The following is a 20,726-nucleotide window of genomic DNA, read 5'->3' as shown; positions in this document are numbered from 1 at the left end:
ATCTCAGGAAAGCATGCCCACTGGTTTACTAAATTAAGATTGAGAATTCAGTGTGTCCAGCACACCAGTGAACTGTGGCAGACTGTATTTGCTTCTACTTTCTACCAAAGAGCTTTCTCTTCCAAGCCTTCTCTTTATATTCTGGTTTTTTTTTGTTTGTTTGTTTCTATCATTTACTGAAGTTTTTTAAAATTGAGATATGAAAGTGAGAGTCGCTGAGTCGTGTCCAGCTCTTTGCAACCCCATGGACTATACAGTCCATGGAATTCTCCAGGCCAGAATACTGGAGTGGATAGCCTTTCCCTTCTTCAGGGGATCTTCCTAACCCAGGGATCAAACCCAGGTCTCCCACATTGCAGGCTGATTCTTTACCAGCTGAGCCACAAGGGAAGCCCCAAATTGCGATATAATTGACATATAACATTATATCAGTTTCAGGAGTATAACATAATGATTCAGTATAAGTGTACATTGCAAAATGATCATTGTGATAAATCTAGAATAAGTCTAATTAACATCAATCACCACAAATATTATAAGAAGAGGTGGCAAGAATACACAGAAGAACTATACAAAAAAGGTCTTCACGACCCAGATAACCAGGATAGTGTAATCACTCACCTAGAGCCAGACATCCTGGAATGTGAAGTCAAGTGGTCCTTAGGAAGCATCACAATGAACAAAGCTAGTGGAGGTGATGGAATTCCAGTGGAGCTATTTCAAATCCTAAGATATGATGCTGTGAAAGTGCTGCACTCAGTAGGCCAGCAAATCTGGAAAACTCAGCAGTGGCCACAGGACTGGAAAAGATCAGTTTTCATTCTAATCCCAAAGAAAGGCAATGCCAAAGAACGCTCAAACTACCTCACAATTGCACTCATCTCACATGCTAGTAAAGTAATGCTCAAAATTCTCCAAGCCAGTCTTCAACAGTACATGAACCGTGAATTTCCAGATGTTCAAGCTGGATTCAGAAAAGGCAGAGGAACCAGATATTAAATTGCCAACATCCGTTGGATCATCAAAAAAGCAAGAGAGTTCCAGGAAAACGTCTACTTCTGCTTTATTGACTATGCCAAAGCCTTTGACTATGTGGATCACAACAAACTGGAAAATTCTTCAAGAGGTGGGAATATCAGACCATTTGACCTGCCTCCTGAGAAATCTGTATGCAGATCAAGAAGCAACAGTTAGAACTAGACATGGAACAACAGACTGGTTCCAAATTGGGAAAGGAATATGCCAAGGCTGAATATTGTCACCCTGCTTATTTAACTTATATGCAGAGTACATCATGCGAAATGCCAGGCTGGATGAAGCACAAGCTGGAATCAAAATTGCCAGGAGAAATATCAATAACCTCAGATATGCAGATGACACCACACTTATGGCAAAAAGCAAAGAAGAACTAAAGAGCCTCTTGATGAAAGTGAAAGAGGAGAGTGAAAAAGTTGGCTTAAAACTCAACATTCAGAAAACTAAGATCATGGCGTCCGGTCCCATCACTTCATGGCAAGTAGATGGGGAAACAATAGAAACAGTAACAGACTTTCTTTTTTGGGCTCCACAATCATTGCAGATGGTGACTGCAGCCATGAAATTAAAAGATGCTTGCTCCTTGGAAGAAAAGCTATGACGAACCTAGACAAAATATTAAAAAGCAGAGACATTACTTTACCAACAAAGGTCCATCTAGTCAAACCTATGTTTTTACCAGTAGTCATGTATGGATGTGAGATGGGACTATAAAGAAAGCTGAGCACCAAAGAATTGATACTTTTGAACTGTGGTGCTGGAGAAGACTCTTGAGAGTCCTTTGGACTGCAAGGAGATCCAACCAGTCCATCCTAAAGGAGATCAGTCCTAGATGTTCACTGGAAAGACTGATGCTGAAGTTGAAACTTCAATACTTGGGCCACCTCATGCAAAGAACTGTCTCATTTGAAAAGACCCTGATTCTGGGAAAGATTGAAAGTGGGAGGAGAAGGGGATAACAGAGGATGAGATGGTTGGATGCCATCACTGACTGGATGGACGTGAGTTTGAGTAAGCTTGTGGAGTTGGTGATGGACAGGGAAGCCTGGCATGCTGCAATCCGTGAGATCTCAAAGAATCAGACAGGACTGAGGGACTGAACTGAAGTGAACTGAACCACAAATTGTTGCAAATTGTTTTTTCTCATGGTGAGAGCTTTTAAGATCTGCTCTTAACAGCTTTCAGATATGCATGTGTGCTAAGTCACTTCAGTCATGTCCGACTCTGTGGATGCTAGGGACTGTAGCCACCAGACTCCTCTGTCCATGGGATTCTCCAGGCTCTATTCTAATGATTAATTTTATGTATCATTGATATTACCCAAGGGCATCCTTCTTTCATCTTTTCCACTAAAAAAGAGAATAAAAAAAAGTAAAAAAAATTAAAAAAAAAAAGAGAATAGAACTCAGGTGTCTACAGACACTCAGGCAGGTAATGCTGGTGAGGAAAGCAAGTCACAGTGGTATGGCAAGAAGTGATGAACCCAAGACCCCTCCAGGCGAGAATACTGGAGTGGGTTGCCATTTCCTCTTCCAGGGCATCTTTCTGACCCAGGGATCGGGCCCAAGCTTCTTACCTCTCCTGCATTAGCAGGTGGGTTGTTTACCACTAGTGCTACCTGGGAAGCCCTTCAGATATGCAGTAAAATGTTATTAACTATAATCACCATTCTGTACATAACATCCCATAACCTATTTATTCCTGTTCAATTTTGTTTCATCAGCACACTGCCTTTTCTAGGGTTTAATAAATATTTGTTGAATAATAAAAGTTCTGTGCTAGGCTGGATCATATTTGAGGCTTAAGTGATTATCCAGAAAATAGATTTTTACCACCTTTATGCAGAAACAAGGGACTTCCTCCTCTGAACTAAAACTGACTGATAGATTGTTAACCTTCCCCATATTTTATTTTTATTTTTTATTTTTTAAATCTGCATGCTATTTTATTTCCACTAGAAAAATATTATCTACATAAAATTTGGTCCAGTTTCTTCTCCTTTATCTCTGCCATTCAAATTTAAATGCTTTAGTTTTATTCAAGCAAAAATCACATATCTGACATAATAAAATACTTCCCATCATTAAATTAATAGGGTTTAGTTGAATTAGGTGTGCTTTTTCTTACTTTTCAGGCATAGTAGCTCATCTTTCCTACATGTTATTTCCTTCTACTTTTATTCTTCTGAGTTAACTCAGTAAGGCATGTCTGTTTTCCCACATCCAGCAGTACAAGTGTTACAGAAGTATAATTTGTAATATTAGTAACTAGATTCATCATTAATCTTCAATTCATATTGTTTCCCTTATTATATGGTATTTCCATAATATTTTCAGATATTTCAACCTTATACTTTCCAACAAGGATTAAGCCATTAGTTTAAAAATACTATTAAATTTCCAGACTAAATAACACTTGGCCCACTTAGAGTGATGCTGTCGTGAGAGGTCCTTGCAACAGCTATTGCTTCGATCTCAACACGGTTTCCTTTGGGCAAAGTAGCAACCTGGTAAGCAGCTCTTGCCGGAAAACTACCCTGGAAATATTGTTTTTAGGCATCATTGACAGCACTGAAGTCATTTATGTCAGCCAGCAAAACCGTTGCTTTTACCACATTCGTGAAGTCACAGCCTGCTGCTTTCAGAATTTCACCTATGTTTGTAAGAGCCTGTTTAGCCTCTTCTGTCACCCCTCCTGGCACAAGCTGTCCACTTGCAGGGTCCATGCCTAGCTGTCCTGAAATGTAAATGGTCCTGTCGACTAACACAGCCTGACTGTAGGGACCAATGGCCGCGGGGGCTTTCACGGTGCTGATTATCCTTCTGACCAAAGATGACATGGCTAACCCTTTTCCTTTGCTGCCCTTCGGAAACAACTACGCAGCACATGGTTCTCGCTCGCGCTTCGCCTCCCTTCCCCATATTTTAAACTTCATGTGTTCAAAAGATGTAGTCAAAAAATGCCCTGACTGAATAAGAGAGCTATCATGTGCATGCTAAGTCACTTCAGTCATGTCCGACTCTACAACATTATGAACTGTAGCCCGCCAGCCTCCGCTATTGTAGGTAGAATTACAAGCAGGCTAAGATTTCCCCTCCTAAACCTTGCCTTTTCTCTTCTTTCACCATCCTATACCCGCTGGCATCTGGGTTTCAAATATTTTGGAAAAGGCTGAATACCAGGGTAAACAGTGGGAAAAGAATCCAGATTTGGGCTATGGAAGCGTCATCATAAATGAATGTTTTAAGGACAACCATTAAATTTCAAATTTAATTATTTCTCTGAATTGTATACTGTTTACAAACTATTTCACTACTTTCTACTATTTATCACATTTCCTTTGAACGGTAAAAATAAAAAACTATTTCCCACACACATTTCACAATGGTCCATTGAACACAAATTATATTACAACATTCTCCATGTGCAAAAGTCTTTTAGTTCCTGTGGGAGAGAAATAAATTTTTAAAGAGATTGCTTGGCTTGTATCACTAGAGCAGAGGTTTAAGCTAGCTGCCCCAGGGCTAAATGAAGCCCAAAGTTGAAACAGGGATGGGTTTCAATGTTGGTTGGTTTTTTTTTTTTTTTAATTAGTTGCCAGCATCTAAAAATTGGGACATGTGGTATAAAAATTTAGAAATCTAGGGGCTCTTGAAAAAAAAAATCTTTAAACCCAGGACAATGGGTTGCTGTGTTAACACAAGCCAACAACCAAGTGAGCCTGAGTGGCACTGCCCTCTTGGAGGGGCCCTGGGTTCCTCAACTTCTCGCCATCCCATTATGACTTGCTTTCCTCACCGGCATTATCTGCATGACTGCCTGTAGATACCTGAGTTCTATTCTTTTCTTTAATGGAAAAAAAAAAAATGCAAGAAGGATGTCCTGGGGCAATATCAATGATACATAATATTAATCATCAGGAAAGAGGCTGAAGAATCCCATGGACAGAGGAACCTGGTGGGTCGCAAAACGGACACAACACGGGAATCAAAGGGTAACCCAGTTAGTCACCCAGCCTTCTGTTTGGCAGTTTAGAAGTTCACCATGTGATTTGTTTGCCTTGGTAATACAGCCCTTGAACGTGAAAACATCCACGTAGATGACAGGGCTTGGCTATCCTTGTGAATAACTTCCCTGTAATTGATGCTCCAACTGAGAGGAGTGTGGCAGGAAGTGAAGGGCAGCATCACAGGTCCTTATGTCAAATATTTTCTTTGTTGTTGGTTTTAACCTACCGTTGAGAACAGCAGCAGCAACAGTAGCAACAAAACCTAGGGTAATCTGTGATGTTTTTTAAAATATTTATTTATTTGGCTGCATCTTTCTTAGTTGTGGCATGCAGGATCATTAGTTGTGACATGTAGGATCTATCTCCCTGACCAGGAGCCTCTGCATTGGGAGTGCAGAGTGTTAGCCATTGGACCACCAGTGAAGTCCCTGTGAGGGCTTGTTATTCTCATTTATCAAAGGTGTACCAGAGGACCATATATACTGTGGGCAGGGAAATGAGCTGCCTTATTCTGTGCCTCTTAGAGTCCAGTGTTTCAATATCCAAATCTCACGCCATGCATTGGCTGACAAACCCAGGCTAATGGCGTCTTCCAGTGATAGACAAATGAAACCGTGGTTGATGAGTTGATGGTTAAATGGAAAGGCAGGATGCTGGTCTTTCCTGGGGACCTTCTTTCATCTGGAAAGGACCACTGTGTGTTTAGCTCTTAATGACGTCCCCACTTCTTCCTTGTCCCAGTTTGTACCGGTTCCTCAGATACACCAAGGTTGAAATCAAAATCTTGTTTTGTTTTCATCTTCTCCTGCTGCTGCTAAGTCGCTTCAGTCGTGTCCAACTCTGTGCGACCCCACAGACGGCAGCCCACCAGGCTTCCCCGTCCCTGGGATTCTCCAGGAAAGAACACTGGAGTGGGTTGCCATTTCATTCTCCAACGGATGAAAGTGAAAAGTGAAAGGGAAGTCGCTCAGTCGTGTCCGACTCGTAGCAACCCCATGGACTGCAGCCCACCAGGCTCCTCCGTCCATGGGATTTTCCAGGCAAGAGTACTGGAGTGGGGTGCCATTGCCTTCTCCTCATCTTCTCCCGGATGGTTATTTAAATAGTAATTGCATGGCTTAGTTTGACGTGCCCTTTTAATAATATATAATAATAATGTCTAGCCTTATCAAGTACTTAGTATGTGCTAAGCTATAATGTGCATGAGCTTATCAATCTTCATGAAAAACCTCATGAGATATGCACTGTTTCAAACCTCTTTTTTCAAAGATGAAGCTAAAGTTTAGGGGGCTAAATAATGTATTCATCACACAGTTGCTAAGTGACCTATTTCAAAAGTCCTGTTTCAACCACGTTCTACAAGTATAGCAGTTTTCTAAATGTAGCATATCCATTTCTAATGGGAGTAAGAAGAAGTGAAGTCGCTCAGTCATGTCCGAGTCTTTGCGACCCCATGGACTGTAGCCTACCAGGCTCCTCCATCCATGGGATTTTCCCGGCAAGGGAGTGGGTTGCCATTTCCTTCTCTAGGAAATGGGAGTAAGAATTTAAAAAATAAAATTTTGGATTTGGCCCAGGTCACAGGCTATGTTGTGGAGAAGGAAATGGCAACCCAATCCAGTACTCTTGCCTAGAAAATTCCATGGATGGAGGAGCCTGGTGGGCTACAGTCCATGGGGTCACGAAGAGTCAGACAGGACTGAGCGACTTCACGACAGGCTATGTTAGGAAACAAAGAATGGAAGAAGACGATGAGATTCAGGGGAGGCTATATGAAGATGCATCACCAAGGCAAATGTGTCTGGAGTTACTATTATTTTTAGATGGTGAGCAATCCACGTCACACAAACCTCCAGAGAGATGGAATGAAACAAGAGAAGACAACATAAATAATCAAGGAGAAAGAGGCTTCCCTGGTGGCTCAGTGGTAAAGACTCTGCCTGCCAATGCAGGGAACAGGGGTTTGATCCCTGATCTGGGAAGATCCCACATGCCGCAGAGCAACCAAGCCCATGTACCACAACTACTGAAGCCCACGCGCTCTAAAGCCCATGCTGTGCAACAAGAGAAGCCACCGCAATGAGAAGCCCAAACACCACAGCTAAGAGTAGCCCTCGCTCGTTGCAACTAGAAAAAAGCCTGCGCAGCAACAAAGACACAGCATAGCCAAAAATGAATAAATAAATGGGCCACGTCACATCAAAAGATATTTTTAAAAAATCAAGGAAAAAGGAATGAGACTTAAGAGACAAAAATATTAACATTAGCCGGTTTTATTCTGGAAAGATGAATAACTTAGTGGCAGATGGTACATCAGGCTTGCACAGACTCTTAGAAACCTAATTCAAGAAAAATACAACTTCAACCAACTAATAATAAGCATTAAGAACCTATTCTGAGAATTGATATGTTTTAGAGGAGAGACTTAGAGTATCTATGTTTTTAAGGTTTGGATTGTTTCTAAACAAGAGAATTTAGTGTATAAGGGAAGTTTAGGGAAATATTCCTCTTTTTCACGTTTTAAAGAAGTGTGCACTGCGCACTGAGCAAAGATTTCAAAATGCAAATCTGATCGTGGGATGCCTTCTTTCTTTATAGTGGTTTACATTGTTAAGGATTTTTAAAAATTGTCAACACAGTAGTGTAAGGAATTGAAAGTTCTTGCCTTTATTTTTCCAGTTTTCCCTGAATTGAATTCCCCCTTGCTGGCAGCTGTTTTGAGTGTTCTTCCAGCTTCTGGACTTTAGAGGGACGTTCCCTTTTCTTGTTTCTTGGGCCAGGTCGGGTCCCCACTTTTCAGGCCCTTACAGGACCTCTTTCTCATAAGCCCTTTGCTTTATTAGCAGACTAAACTCTAAGCAGGCAGAGGCGGGCCTGCCCTTGCTTATCTTGGGGTCCCCAGCAGCTCTAAGTAGGTAAAAGCCCTGGAAATAACCGTTAAATAGAGGAGCCCCATGCAGTCCCAGGATGCCACTCCTCAGCGCCCAATTCCAGTTTGGGTAAATTAGGAAATCAGTGGTGAAATGAGTGTTTTTATTTTGTTTTTGAAGAAATGAGGTGAAAAAGTCATGTATGTCAACTAAGATCCAGCTATGAAATCAATACAGTTTAAACTAATCAAGAGATTAGTTTAAATCTCCCATTTGTATTTAACCCTATTTGAAAACAGACTCTGCTCCAAGCTTTCCTATCTCCTCCCCTACTTTATATATCCCCACCTAAGACATTATATATATTTCACTGACTTATTTTGTTTATTGTGCATCTTCCCCACTAGAAAGTATACTCCAGAAGGGAAGGGATGTGCATCTTTTTTCTCACTGCTGAATCTCCAGAGCCTAGAACAGTGTTTGGATCATGGTAAATAAATGCTCTGGATGTATTTGTTTAATGAATGGGTTTAAGTTGATGTTTTCTTTACCCAGAGGAAATAGGCAGAAAGCACTGACTAGCCTCAAAGGAAATTTTCATGCAATCTCGATCAGAGTTTTTTTTCTTTTTAATTTTACAGAGATTATAGTCAATTGTAATCTTTTTAAATAAAGCTTCCTTTTATATCAGGGGTCTTCAAATTGCAGTGCACCAGAATCACCCAAAGGCTTGTAAAAAAAAAAAAAAAAAAGATTCTCAACATCAGAGATTCTTATTCTGCAGTCTAGAGTCTGCTCTACCAGTTCCAGGAGCTGCACTGGGTTGTGGCCCAAGAGCTTTGGTTAGGAAACCTTTGGCTCTGGCTGCACACAGACTAGACACGTGGAGTAACAGCCGTCCCTCTCTACTACAGCGTCAGTTACATTCCTCTGTACCCCTGCGCACCTTAGCAATGAATGATGAATGTCCAAGGGACAGGTTGTCTTCTTCCCATTTTACATGTAATGAAACACTGATTCACCCCTCCCTCCCCACCTCGCCTTGGTTCCCAGGAATTTATGCGGTTCCAGTCATGATGAAAGGCAGGATAACAAGTGGAAAAAAAAAAAAAAAAGTGTGCAAACGTACCAAGAAAAAGATGAGGGAAAGTGTTCCCAGCGTGGAGCCCAGACCTCCCCAGCAAGTAAATGCCCCCAGGCTCCAGCCTTTGCCTTTGCCCCCAAGACCACTAAAGGGAGACTTGTAGGCGCTTCCTCCTGCGGATTTGCCGGCCCGGGGAAAAGCATTCCAGCCCCGGGCGGAGGAGGGACGGGGCGGGGCCTGACGGGGGGCAGCGCCAGGGGAGGCCTCGGGCAGTGGCGGGCTAGCTGGGCGGTGCGGGATGAGGGGAGGGGCGGGGCCTGGTAGTGAGGGGGCGGGGCCGGGAGAGCAGGGCGGGGCCTGAGGCCGGCAGGAGACGCTGCTGGAAACCCCGGCGGCGGGGAGGAGGAGACGCGCAGGGCCTAGTTCCTCCCTTCTGGGGTGGGCGCTGCAGGAGGGCGCGGCCTGCCGGCTAGGCGGGAGGCAGACCGCTCCTGCGGCTAGTACGAGGGCTCAGGGCTCCGGTCCCGGCCATGGCCGAACTTCCCTGCGGCAGGAGCCAGCAGCGCTCCCGGGCTTCTGGCTCAACTCTCTGAGCGCTCCCCCTTTTCGACCTCGGGTAAACCCCGCGTTCTTTCTGGGGTGGCGAGCAAGGATGCTCTGAGGATCGCTCGCAGGGGCGCGCGCGTCTCGGGTGCCGCCGTGGGTCCAGGCGCCGGAGCCAAGCTGCGTGGGGCTGCCTCGATTTCCCCACCGCGCGCCCGCCGTCTCCTGCCGCACTTGATGTGCAGAGAGAAGCCGGACACCATGATCCTAACACGTAAGCTAGACTTGTGCCTTGCCGTCCGGCCGGCCGCGAGAGCCAGCTGCGGAGGGAACCCGCCGCGGAGGAAATGTCACCCTGCCTTGTCAAGTCGGTGCCTGACGTTCTGTGCTTTGGCAGCGCTTTCCGAGGAGGCTCGGAACCGAGTCGCCCGTGTTTCTTGGAGTGCAGGAGGTGGAGTGTGGGGAAAACGAGGGTCGTCGTCCGGGGAGGGAGGTCTTAATCTCGGGTAATGCCGCGGGCTGACGTGCCCCGTGGGCTCTGGGAAGGGCTGCGGGCTGGTGGGGGTAGGGGTGGGGGGCGACCGTAAATAATAAAGTGAAACCCACAATAACTTCCCGCGCAGGCTGGGGGTGCAGGCCGGGCTGGGGGGCACAGGGCCGGGCCGGGGTCGCAAGACGCGTAGTCCCTCTGCCCAGCGTCGCTGGCGGTCTTTCTATTCTTATTCTAAATCCGAGGCGGTGGCCTCTGGCTCCGAGGGGGCGCGGAGCGACCTTCTTTCTACTTTCTTCCCTTTGAGGACCTTTGCAGGGCTCGGCGCTTGCTGTCCTTCACGCTACAAGTCCAAAATCAGCGTTGACTCCCTTGAGAATCTTATTATTTAGGGATATTTAGACTGCGGTGACCCTTGGAAAAAAATACTCAACTGCTTAAAAGTGAGCTTACCAAAAAACTTTTAATTTCCAACCGTTTTTGTTGAAATATTTTAAACACTGGAAAGTAACTCAGGCTTAGCCAGGAAAGTCTTGCTGTGGTGGCTGCCTGCCCCTGGAGAGTACTACAGCTGTTTTAGCCAGCCCCAAGGCTTGCATGTGGGGCGCTTGCTGGAAGACTGTGCCTTCACGTGCTGGGGCGTTGGACTGGGTTTCCTAAAACGCCCCACGGAGATGCCCACGCCCTTGGCTCCGGAGGAGGCGCCCGCGCGCCGCGAATCCCCGGGGCCGCCAAAAGGAAGGAAGCACAACGGGCGATCTGGCTTTTTCCGTATAGCGAGGCGACGGCCTTTTGGACCCCTGCCCCCGCCGTGTCCTTGTCGCCACCTCCAGCCTGGCGGACCGAGCCTTTGATCCTTAGGCAGGAGTTACACCTCTGGCCGCGGCAAGCCGACGCCGCCACGTGTAACTTAAGAGTCTCCGCGTGCCTTTCCAGCGCGCGGACCCTGGGTGAGGCCGGCAGGGTGGGAATAGTGGTCTGCAGCCTTCTAGCTGAGTGAATCTGGGAACTGACACCTCGCCGTATCTCCTTCAGCTGCCCCATGGGCGTCATAACTGTGTTTACCGCGCTGGGAGGTGCTGAGGATCAAACGACAAGGGCTGAGCACAGTCTCTGTGATGTTCAGTACCCAGTGTGTGCTAATTAGAGAAGGAGGGAACCCCTGCATGTAGAGTGGAGAAGAAAATATTGCCCAAGCTTGCTTTGCCCCAGTCATTTTACACTCAACTTGGCTAGCAAATGGGTACATTCTTAGGATTCAGAAGCTGCCTTAGTGATTGCCGGTGAGGCGGAGGAATGCGGTCCAGGCACAGCCATCCGTTACCGAAAGACTCACGAGGGCGGGGCATATGACGCATTTGGATGGGAAAAAAAAATCATAGCTCTGAAGAAGGCAGAATACCGAGTCTCAGATTACCTTTTTGTGTTTTTCAAAACTCTATTTGCTGAAGAATTGAAGGAAAATAATAGCCCAGCAGAACTCTGGATGTAAATCTATCAGCAGCTCCAAGAGGTTGACTAATTCAGCATCCATCTGGCCTGCAGGCTGGTCCTCCGCAGAGATAATTTGCGGAGCATAAGTGAGAAATTAATGGAGGGACCTAGTGCCATCTTGGCTTGCAGACTGCAGCAGATGGTCGGAGGGGTGCCCTGTAAGTCAACAGTCCCCCTAATAGAACTCAAGTCCTGGGAAATGAGTGTCAAATAGTTAGCAGATGTGCATTCAGACGTTATTTCGAGACGTTTTTGAGAAAATGTTGGCGGTGGTGTGTGTGAACTCTTATTGTGGCATGCCGGATTTACAGCGTGGCCCAAACCTGAGTGCATATTTTTTTCATTAGTACTACTGTTCAGCGTTTAAAATGAAGCACAGCGGACTGACTTTCCCAGCTGGTTTTAAAACTTTGCTTTTGACAAAAACAGATTTTATTTTAATTCATGCCGAGTGACACCTTACACCAAACTGGCTGGAAGCCCAAGACGGAGAGCTGACTTGGTTTCCCTCCTCCACAGAATCAGACTAAGTAGCTTCCAACTTCATCTTTCCCTCCAGTGAATGAGAAGTGTCATATCAATGACTCACCTGTGTCTTAACTTCCAAATTGTGGACCTTAGGAGAAACACCACCTCTAACTCCTTAAAGACCGAAAAGCTTAAATAGTTAATTATGGCTAATTGAAGGCAGTGTTCCAAGTTTTAATACACTGGACTAATCAAAGGATTTTCCTATAGTTCTGGAGCAAAGGTGAGAGACCGGATGCCCCTTTAAAGCCTTTTTATCTTTGTTTATTTTATTATTGTTCTGTCTTGTTCAAAAACCAAAGATGGAGTGAAGTTTCCGGGCGTTTTTACATTAAAAGGGAATGCTTGGTTGCTTCTGGAAAATATAGCAGATTAATGGAAAAGCATGTTATGATTAAACAGTTTATCACTGTGAAGTGACAAATGTAGATAGTAGTTAAACTTTTCCTTGTACAACTAGTGTGGGGCTTTAAGAGGGTATTGGAGGCCCCGGTGAGATGCTTTCTAATCAGAGGCTTGGTGGGATTCCAAGAGGTGGTTTCAAATACAAAAATAAGTACTTGAGTTTCCCTTGGTGTCCCCATGGAGATTTTAAGCCATGATGCAACGTTCAAATGAAAGTGGTATTTTTATGGCTTCGATGGGTAAATATGCAATTTGAAAATATTCAGGGGAGGGTAGTTTGGTTCAGATGAATGGGGCATCCAAAGTACAGTGGGTGAAGTGAATTGTACTCTTTTGAAGAGAGCCTTGTGCTGGACAGGATGGTCCAGTATTGTAAACACGATTTTCTCATGCTTAGCTCCCCTTCCTAGCAACAGGAAGACGGAAATGAGGCCATGCAAAAAAAAAAAAAAAAGACTCTGAAGGTTCTAGACAATACTTGACCCACCCTAGCATTCACTGTGTACAACCAGAGGACTTGCAAAAGTAAAAATAACTTCAGATGTTTCCCCTTCCTCCCTGGACATTGCCAAATTGCTAAAGACCAAATTCTCTGTGCTTTAGAACATTACAGCACAAGCAGGCTCATGGTACAGCTGGCAGAAAGTCTCATCATTGCCAAGCCTATTCTTGAAATTATAAAGCAGGCCTGGGCAGAAGAGTGGTTTTCATTTGTAAAATTGACTTAGTCTAATGCTTACAATGATATGAGTTGGAATCCGGTGGAGGAGAGAGAGTTTAATTTCTAAACGGAGTCATTTCTCTGAATGTTCATTTTAGCAAGATTACCTCTAATATACTTTGGCGTTGCGGGGCTACAATACAAGGAGTAATCTACATAGCATGCAGGACATCAAAAATTGACCTTGCTGTGGTGGCGCAGGGCGAGGGGTGGGCGGTGGAAACTGATGCTCAGCCATAAGGTATAAAGGTCCAACACTGTATCCTAAAAGCACAGTGCCAAGTGCCTCTTTTCCATGGCTGTGAAATTAGGAGGAGAATGCTTTTCTGGAGTGGATTTTCAGAGTTGTCTCTGTTTCCGATTGTGTGGCCGTTGTGTAGAGAGGAATTCCAGAACTTGAGGATAATTCTTAGTCTTTTTAAGGAGGACAGTGCTGTAGAGTTAAAATACGTTTTTATAGGAATAGATGGTGGAGGGAGTATGATCAGTGGTGTTTTCTTTCCACCTCAAATGAGTCAGAAATCTAATTAATGAGAAAGGGCTAAGATTCCCAGCTGAGAAAGCCTCTTTCTGACTGTTTGCGTTTTTCCTTGTGGGAGCCTGTGTTATTGTTAAGGATTATCATCATCAATGATAAGTAAGTCTAGTTCTGCTGGAACTTCTTTAATTGGGTCTCAACATTTTTTTTTCACTAGCTATTTCCTCCTTGCCGTCGTAATTAACAGTGGGTAGGAATAAAGTATTGTGTTTTTAGCCTATACCTACATACATGTATATGTCTGTATATATGTGTATGTACATGTATATGTATATATAAACATTTTATAGTTTCTAATAAGCAACAGTCAGCCTTCTCTAGTGTGGATACTTCTTTTTAGTTTTTATAAAAAATACATAGACTTTTTTTTTAATACATAGACTTTTAACAGAATAGTAGTGACATTATGTATGCGCGCTCAGTCATCTCAGTCGTGGCCGACTCTTTGCGACTCTATGGACTGTAGCCCACCAGGCTCCTCTGTCCACAGGGATTCTCCAGGCAAGAATACTGGAGTGGGTTACCATGCCCTCGTCCAGGGGATCTTCTTGACCCAGGGATTGAACCCACGTCTCCTGCGTTGCAGGCGGACGCTTAACCCACTGAGCCACATTATAGAAGTTAAAATGTATTCTTAAGTTTGCTTTCATTGTCACATGTAATCTTCATACAACCTCACAAAGTAGCTCTAATTATTTCCATTCCTAAGATGAGGAACCTGAGCCCAGGGAGAGAGTTAAATACCTTGCCTGAGATCACTTACTGTACATGACCAAGCTAGGATTTCAACCAGGTGTCTGTGACTGTAGATTCCAGTTGTGGACATACATTTGGCAGGAGTTGATTCGGTTGAGGAAACAATATTTGGTGGCCAAACAGAGCCTTGCAGTTACTCCACAGTTTCTTTGTGCTGGTAGGTAGAGAGCTGTAATGTTAAGGTCCCAGGTTGACAAATGAGTGGTTTCTGTGTCCCCTCTCAGGGGCCTCGTGAATGGAGAACTCAAGCCTCTGTCTTTAATATGTGAAGAAGGAGTTTTGGATACCATTTTCTAGTCTCTGTTGACTATACTGAACGGTGCTTACGTATGTGAAAGCACTCCAAAATGATGTTTCCAAGGGAAAGTTTTCTCCCAGAGGTCATTGGAAACATTTTGAATGGCATTTTGAAAAGGCCTACCTATTAGGAAATAATGTTCTTGAGCACCAAAGGGTAAAAACAGTATTCCTTTGCTGAAGTCAAGCCAGCACACACGGTGGGAATCAAGTCCCTCTCTTAATCTTTCATTCTTGTTTTTTATGCTGCTACTGGAGTGAGTTTCACGGTGGGAAGTAAGCTCCTTTTCCATCCACACATTCTACCTTAACCCGGTGGCCTTCTCCTGTCTTCCCCCCTCTGCCCCCAGGAGGAAAATCAAAAGCTAGCTGAAGGCTGAGGTCAGTGCATAGAGTCCTCAGATGCCTTTGACGCCTCCCATCCACATTTTGTTCTCTCCCCTGCCCCACCTCTGAGTGGCCTGCGGAGAGGGCTAGAGGCTGCTTCCTGCAGCTCGACAGAAAGGCGCCTTCCTCCTCCTTGCAAGAGTCTCCAGAGGATGTCTGAGGGACAGAAGTTTTCCACACCCTGAGTTCATAGCATTTCCCAGGTTGCAGCGCTTGGGACGCCGGAGAGGAAGGGACCTGGGGGGTGAGATGGCCTGTGGCCCATGTACTTCCCGCCCTGCCGTGCCTTTTGTCACACTCATTTTCACCTGCCCTCCCGAGTTTGGAGAGGCCATCAAGGACCTCTCTTTTACTGCTCTGTTTTTCCAACTGTGTGACACCAAAAAGGGATCTTGTATGACGCTTATGCGTTTGCAAAAGTCATTCCAGGGGAAATTCCAGATCTATGCAAAGGCAGCCTGGAAAAACATTGCCTCTTCCCTACTGAGGGGCAGCTGAGTTGCCTGGCAGTTCAAGGACTAGTCCAAGGTCATATGTGAGTTGAATGGAACAGGAGACCTCTTCCTGTCCTCTTGTATAAATAAAACAGGGAAGCAACAAAATGAGGATTTTAATGTGTTTGTAGGAAAAGCATATGTTAGAAAACCAGTAATGTCCTAATCTAAACAAAAATGCTTGGGTCAAATTTTGACCAATGGATTGTGTGTGTTTGGGGGGGCTGAATGTCATAAGCAGTTTTGATGAAAATAATTCTTTTGCTCACCTAGGAGACAATAATACTTCTATTTCTTACACCTTTGGCTCAAGAGTCAGAAAGTCGAATTGAACCCAGGCATGTCTTGGAGGTTCTGCAGGTTTGGTTCCAGACCATAAGAATAAAGCAAGTTATACAGATTTTTTGCTTTCCTTGTGCATATAAAAGTTACATTTACATTATGATGTCATCTATTAAGTGCACAATAGCATTACATCTAAAAAAAAAAAAGAAATGCAAACCTTAATTTTTTAAAAGGCTGTTGAAAAGTGGCCCAATAATAGACTTGCTTGACAGAGTTGCCACAAACCTTCCATTTGTAAAAACTGCAGTATCTGTGAGGTACAGTAAAGCAAGATCTGTCTGTAGTGTTTCCTGTTTGAGGTTAGACATAGGAGTGGCTAAAATCTGCTTGTATTAACCAGTATCTGCCATGTTTTTATTTTCATCAGTCTTTGATAAGGCAACTTGATGTTTCATTCAATTCTAGATTTCGTTTTTTTCTCTGTCAGGATGGACTGTAATATGAGTGAATAGTTTCTGTACCATCCCTCACTATTCCCTTTATTTCTAACTTAAAGTTTTGTAGCACTACAGTTTTGCACAGTATTTTATCTTTCCTGAGCTATGACACTGTAGAACCTAGGGCAAAAGCCACGCATTGGGGAGAGGTGCTTGCTGTCATAGAATAGGCTTTGCAGACACATGTGGAAGACTTGATGAGCATGTCAGTTTTGAATGGTGGAGATACGGAGGCAGGTGCTATTTTAGGTTTGTAACCAAGTATTTTTGCCTTGAAAAAGTAAGTTTAAAAGGAAGCAAGTTATATAATTTTAAACCATCTTCTTCACTTAGCGGAGAAAAAAAATGAGACTTGGAAAAACAAGGAACCTTAAAGTTGGTTTAAGATGGCTTCCTCTCTTGAAATCATTTTCCTAATCTATTGAGTTATCATCTAAGAAACTACTTCAAATCTTTTTTCTTAGCAATAGGTGGTTTGAAATGCATAAATATTTGGTGCAAAATACTGGAAGAGAGAGAGAGTGTGTGTGTGTGTGTGTGTGTGTGTGTGTGTGTAGATGGAGGTGGGTTTTGCTCCACCTCAGATTGCAATGAAGTAGAAAGATGTGATGATGCAATATCCATTTCCTTAACAGTTTATTTTCATGTAAGTTTGATTTTGTGTGTGTGTGCTGGGTAGTAAGTGCCAGTTTCTGATTCACTGGGAGATGATTTCTGTTCCTGGAAACAGTTGGATCAGCTCAAGCCTGGAGTGCTGGATAGTGCCCAGTCCTGCCTGAGCTTAAATGGATACAGAGCTGTTTGCCTTTGCACGGAAAGGGCATATATTTTTTGATGTCAGCTATGTGCTTTTTTCCTGGTTTGTGTGTTAAAAATAGTGTTTTGCAAACACTTGAACTCAGTAATCCCCAAAGAAAACTTTAATTGATTTAATTTCTACATTGCTGGAGTGTGGACTCCTGTGCAGAATATCAGGTGTGGGCTTGCCTTATGTGTCCCTTCTTTAAAGCAGAGCCATTTATTAAGTTGTCATCACATCATTAGGGAAAATGGGTCTTGCCCCCCCTTTATATTATTTCTAGGAATGTTCTTTACTAGAAAGCAACGTATCTGCCGAATCTCAAGTTGGAGGAAAAAAAAAACTTAAAAAGAGAACTCCCTCAAAACTCCCATTTCTTACTTGTATTGAAAAACAGTCTAGTGATTTCAAAGTGAGGGTAATCTTTGTGGGCAAGACTGCCGTGTGCAGAAAGTTCTCTAAACAGGAGTGAGGGCTGGTGGGGGGAGAGGGGGTGCCCTCTGGGACCGTAAGCAAATTATTGATAGCTAAACTTTGGACCAGCTTTCTCATTTGTAAAGAGGAAAAAATGGAAAAGTTCCAAGAGGCTTTCCAGCCCCCAGTTCATTGATTGAGTTGATGTCAAGATGGTGCTGTTAACTGAAACACAAATGTACAAGATCAATAAGCAAAGTAAAACTTTGATTTTTTTTTTTAACTCAAGAGTTTTCTGTGCATTTGGAGTGTTTTCTTCCTGTAAAGACTAATTTTAGTTTGAGGGCTGGAGACATGGATATGCAAAAATGCCTAGGATTTTGAGTTCTCTGTAATATGATCATAGGCTTCAGGGAACAAATCTAGAAACTGATCTATTAAGAAGCAAATTAGAGGGAATTGCCTGGCGGTCCAGTAGTTAGGACGCCATTCTTTCAGTGCAGGGTTGCATGTGTTTGATCCGTGGTCGGGGAAGTAGGAGCCTTGCAAGTCACAAGGCATGGCTCCCCCGCCGCCCTCCAAAAAAGGAAACAAATTAGATATTTTAGCAATAAGCCACTCAGTTTTATACAGTTGATCAGTTTTTTGAGGGAAGAAGAATGTCTCCGTGTAATTGATGATAAATCTGGAAAATTAACAGATGGAACCTAGTCTGAAGGTTGTCTTGACAAACACGGGAAATGGGCATAAAGGAATTCTTCGAATCAGAAACTTAAGGAATCTGCACAGCCTGTGGCAATCCCAGATTTTACAGATGAGGAAACCAGTCCAGAAGGATTGTGTTCTTAAGGCTACTTAACTAAGCAATGGATTCTTTCTTGGACCTGTTTCCCTGACCTGTTACAGGTCATACTTTGCCCCCTTTCTGTGGCGGATTATTAGTAGGAACTTGGGACACTCAGATGCAAAGCTCTTCTGTATCTGAGGAAATCATGTTGGTTGCTCATTGGGTAACCAGGCTAAGGAGATGCTTGTATCTGCTCTTTGGCATAACTTGCTTTTCACTGCATACCTCCCCTTCCTCTGTTGTGTGTTACAGTAAATCGAGTCTGTTTACCATACCCTCACACACACCTGTGCTTTGCCAGCTCTCCTCTTAGCTTATTCTCTTTTATTCCCAGTCTCCTGTCCTGCAATCCAGCCTTCTATAAAAGATCATAATCCCTCCAAATAAAGGCTGAATATTGAAATGAATGCCCAGTAGCCCCTTCCCTCCCTCCCCTGCCTGCCTCTGAATTCATAGCCTCCTCTGTACCATACAGAGATTTCTTAGTTTACTTTTCTTCCTTCCTTCCTTTGTTTTTCTTTCTTTCTTTTCCTCTTTCCTTCTCTTTAAGAAAAAGCTGTGCAAGAACAGTATATTTCAAACAGGTTGTTGTTTTTTTTTTTTCTTGGAGGTAACAAATAGCTTTTTTTTTTTCCATTAAAAAAATGTAAGACTGCATTACTTATTAGAAGTGTTATTTGGGGAAACGTTTCAGTTTTATATATGCTTATATACACACATGTTTGTGTACATGAATGTGTGCATAGGTACACATGCATGTGTGTGTGGGGGGGGGAGGGCCAATGTAAAATGTATTTCTCACGGTGGCTCCTGATCTGAAAAAATTAAGACCACTTTACTAGAAGAAAATCACATTGCAGTTTATTTATTTATATGGTATTTATTGAGTAACTAGTATGTATCCCACACCGTTGGTGGTGCTTGGGATATATCAAAGAGTAAAACAGGCAAAGAAACTGGCCTTTGGCGAGTTTACAGAGGGCAGAGACAAAGTAAACATAATAAATGTTTTGGGAGAAGAAAAGATAAAGCAGAAAAGGGAGCATGGGATGGGTGAGAAGAGGCCTGTGAGGGTGGGTCAGTTAGCCCGGGGGCCATGGGGTGACAGGAAGGCGCAAGGGCACAGGGGCCGCTGTCAGAAGTCTGGCTCTCATCTATGACATGGGGACTCTTGGGGGCTGCCTGGACAGGGTCCCTTGGGACTTAAATACAGGGATCTCAGAAGAGCCCTTCGGAAGCCAACTCATTCATAAGAGAATCAGCTGAGTATCCTTAATTGTGAATTACCTTTCCCTTTGGCTTCCTGCTTCAGGGCAGCGACCTGTGTCTTTGATTGTCCCTGAACACAGCAGGCAGCACAGACCCTGGATGTGCAATAAATAAATATTGAGCTGAACAAGGAAGTGAAGGGTGATTAGCTGCACGTAAATGTGTGGCTGTGCTAGAATATACCTAAAGGTGGATTTGGGTCAGCTACTGGGAGGCCAGATGGCCCAGGAACTGAATTATATTGACTGGTCTTGCAGAAGCTTCCTCTCTGGTCTCTTTGAGAAGAGGCACAGCAGATGTTTAGAATTTTTTTTTTAGGCCCCTGAGGGTAGGAATGTTGCTAGTGGCTAGTCATAATCTTTGCTGTGATTAGATAGCAGAAGAGTTTAATAAATATTAACATGTACATTGTGCTATCTGACTTAGCCCAACTAGAAATTCACTTTACATAGGTAATTCCCAATAGCCAATCTTTTGGCAGCATGTGTGTGTGTGTGTGTATGGGTGCTGAACATTTATTAATTGCAAAGAGATAGGGGTTTAAGTCGTAGTTCTCAGTCAAATGTCAATGGATTCTTAGCCTTCAAACAAATGTAAATGTGCTTCCAATGTGGAAATAGTAGTCTCTCCGGATAAACAAATGAATTAAGAAGCTTCTAGTAGGTATACTCATTATCCCAGGGAAGGAGAGGGAGAGAGGTTGATGGGGTGCAGAGGGAGAATTTATCTGCAGCAAGAGAGATAGGCAATGAAGAGCCTGTGCATCCTGGGAAACGCAAGGAGTTCAGGAAGACTGGAGCCGAGCTTGCATTTGGAGGCCCTCAATGAGCAGAATGGCTGGGCAGAGGGTGAGTTAAGATGTCTGTGGGTCTGCCGAGGAGTCATGTCTGAAAGGTAGTGGCAGTCATCTAGGAATTCTGAGCAGAGGAGTGACATGACATGACATGGCATGACATAAATCATG

The 20,726-nt window shown here is 43.8% G+C and overlaps 1 protein-coding gene and 1 pseudogene across 6 annotated transcripts in view; one reads left to right on the top strand and one right to left on the bottom strand.

Moving 5' to 3' along the window:
- Window positions 1-20,726, top strand: part of DLC1 (DLC1 Rho GTPase activating protein) — a 433,712-nt gene that overhangs the window by 377,727 nt on the left and 35,259 nt on the right. Inside the window, exon 1 of one of the 5 annotated variants that reach the window (XM_018041888.1) lies at window positions 9,383-9,815. The exons of 3 other annotated variants lie outside the window; for them this stretch is intronic. In XM_018041888.1, the coding sequence (XP_017897377.1) occupies window positions 9,779-9,815 (37 nt within the window). In that variant the 5' untranslated portion in view covers window positions 9,383-9,778. One more of the 5 variants, XM_005698781.3, reaches the window with a different exon arrangement.
- LOC102173258 lies at window positions 3,041-3,947 on the bottom strand (annotated as a pseudogene). The gene has a single exon (XR_001917362.1). The product of XR_001917362.1 is annotated as a ribonuclease UK114-like (transcript).

The sequence above is a fragment of the Capra hircus genome, chromosome 27 (assembly GCF_001704415.2).
Source record: "Capra hircus breed San Clemente chromosome 27, ASM170441v1, whole genome shotgun sequence".
In the NCBI taxonomy this organism is placed as follows: Eukaryota; Metazoa; Chordata; class Mammalia; order Artiodactyla; family Bovidae; genus Capra; species Capra hircus.
This window is presented reverse-complemented; position numbering and strand designations above follow the sequence as displayed.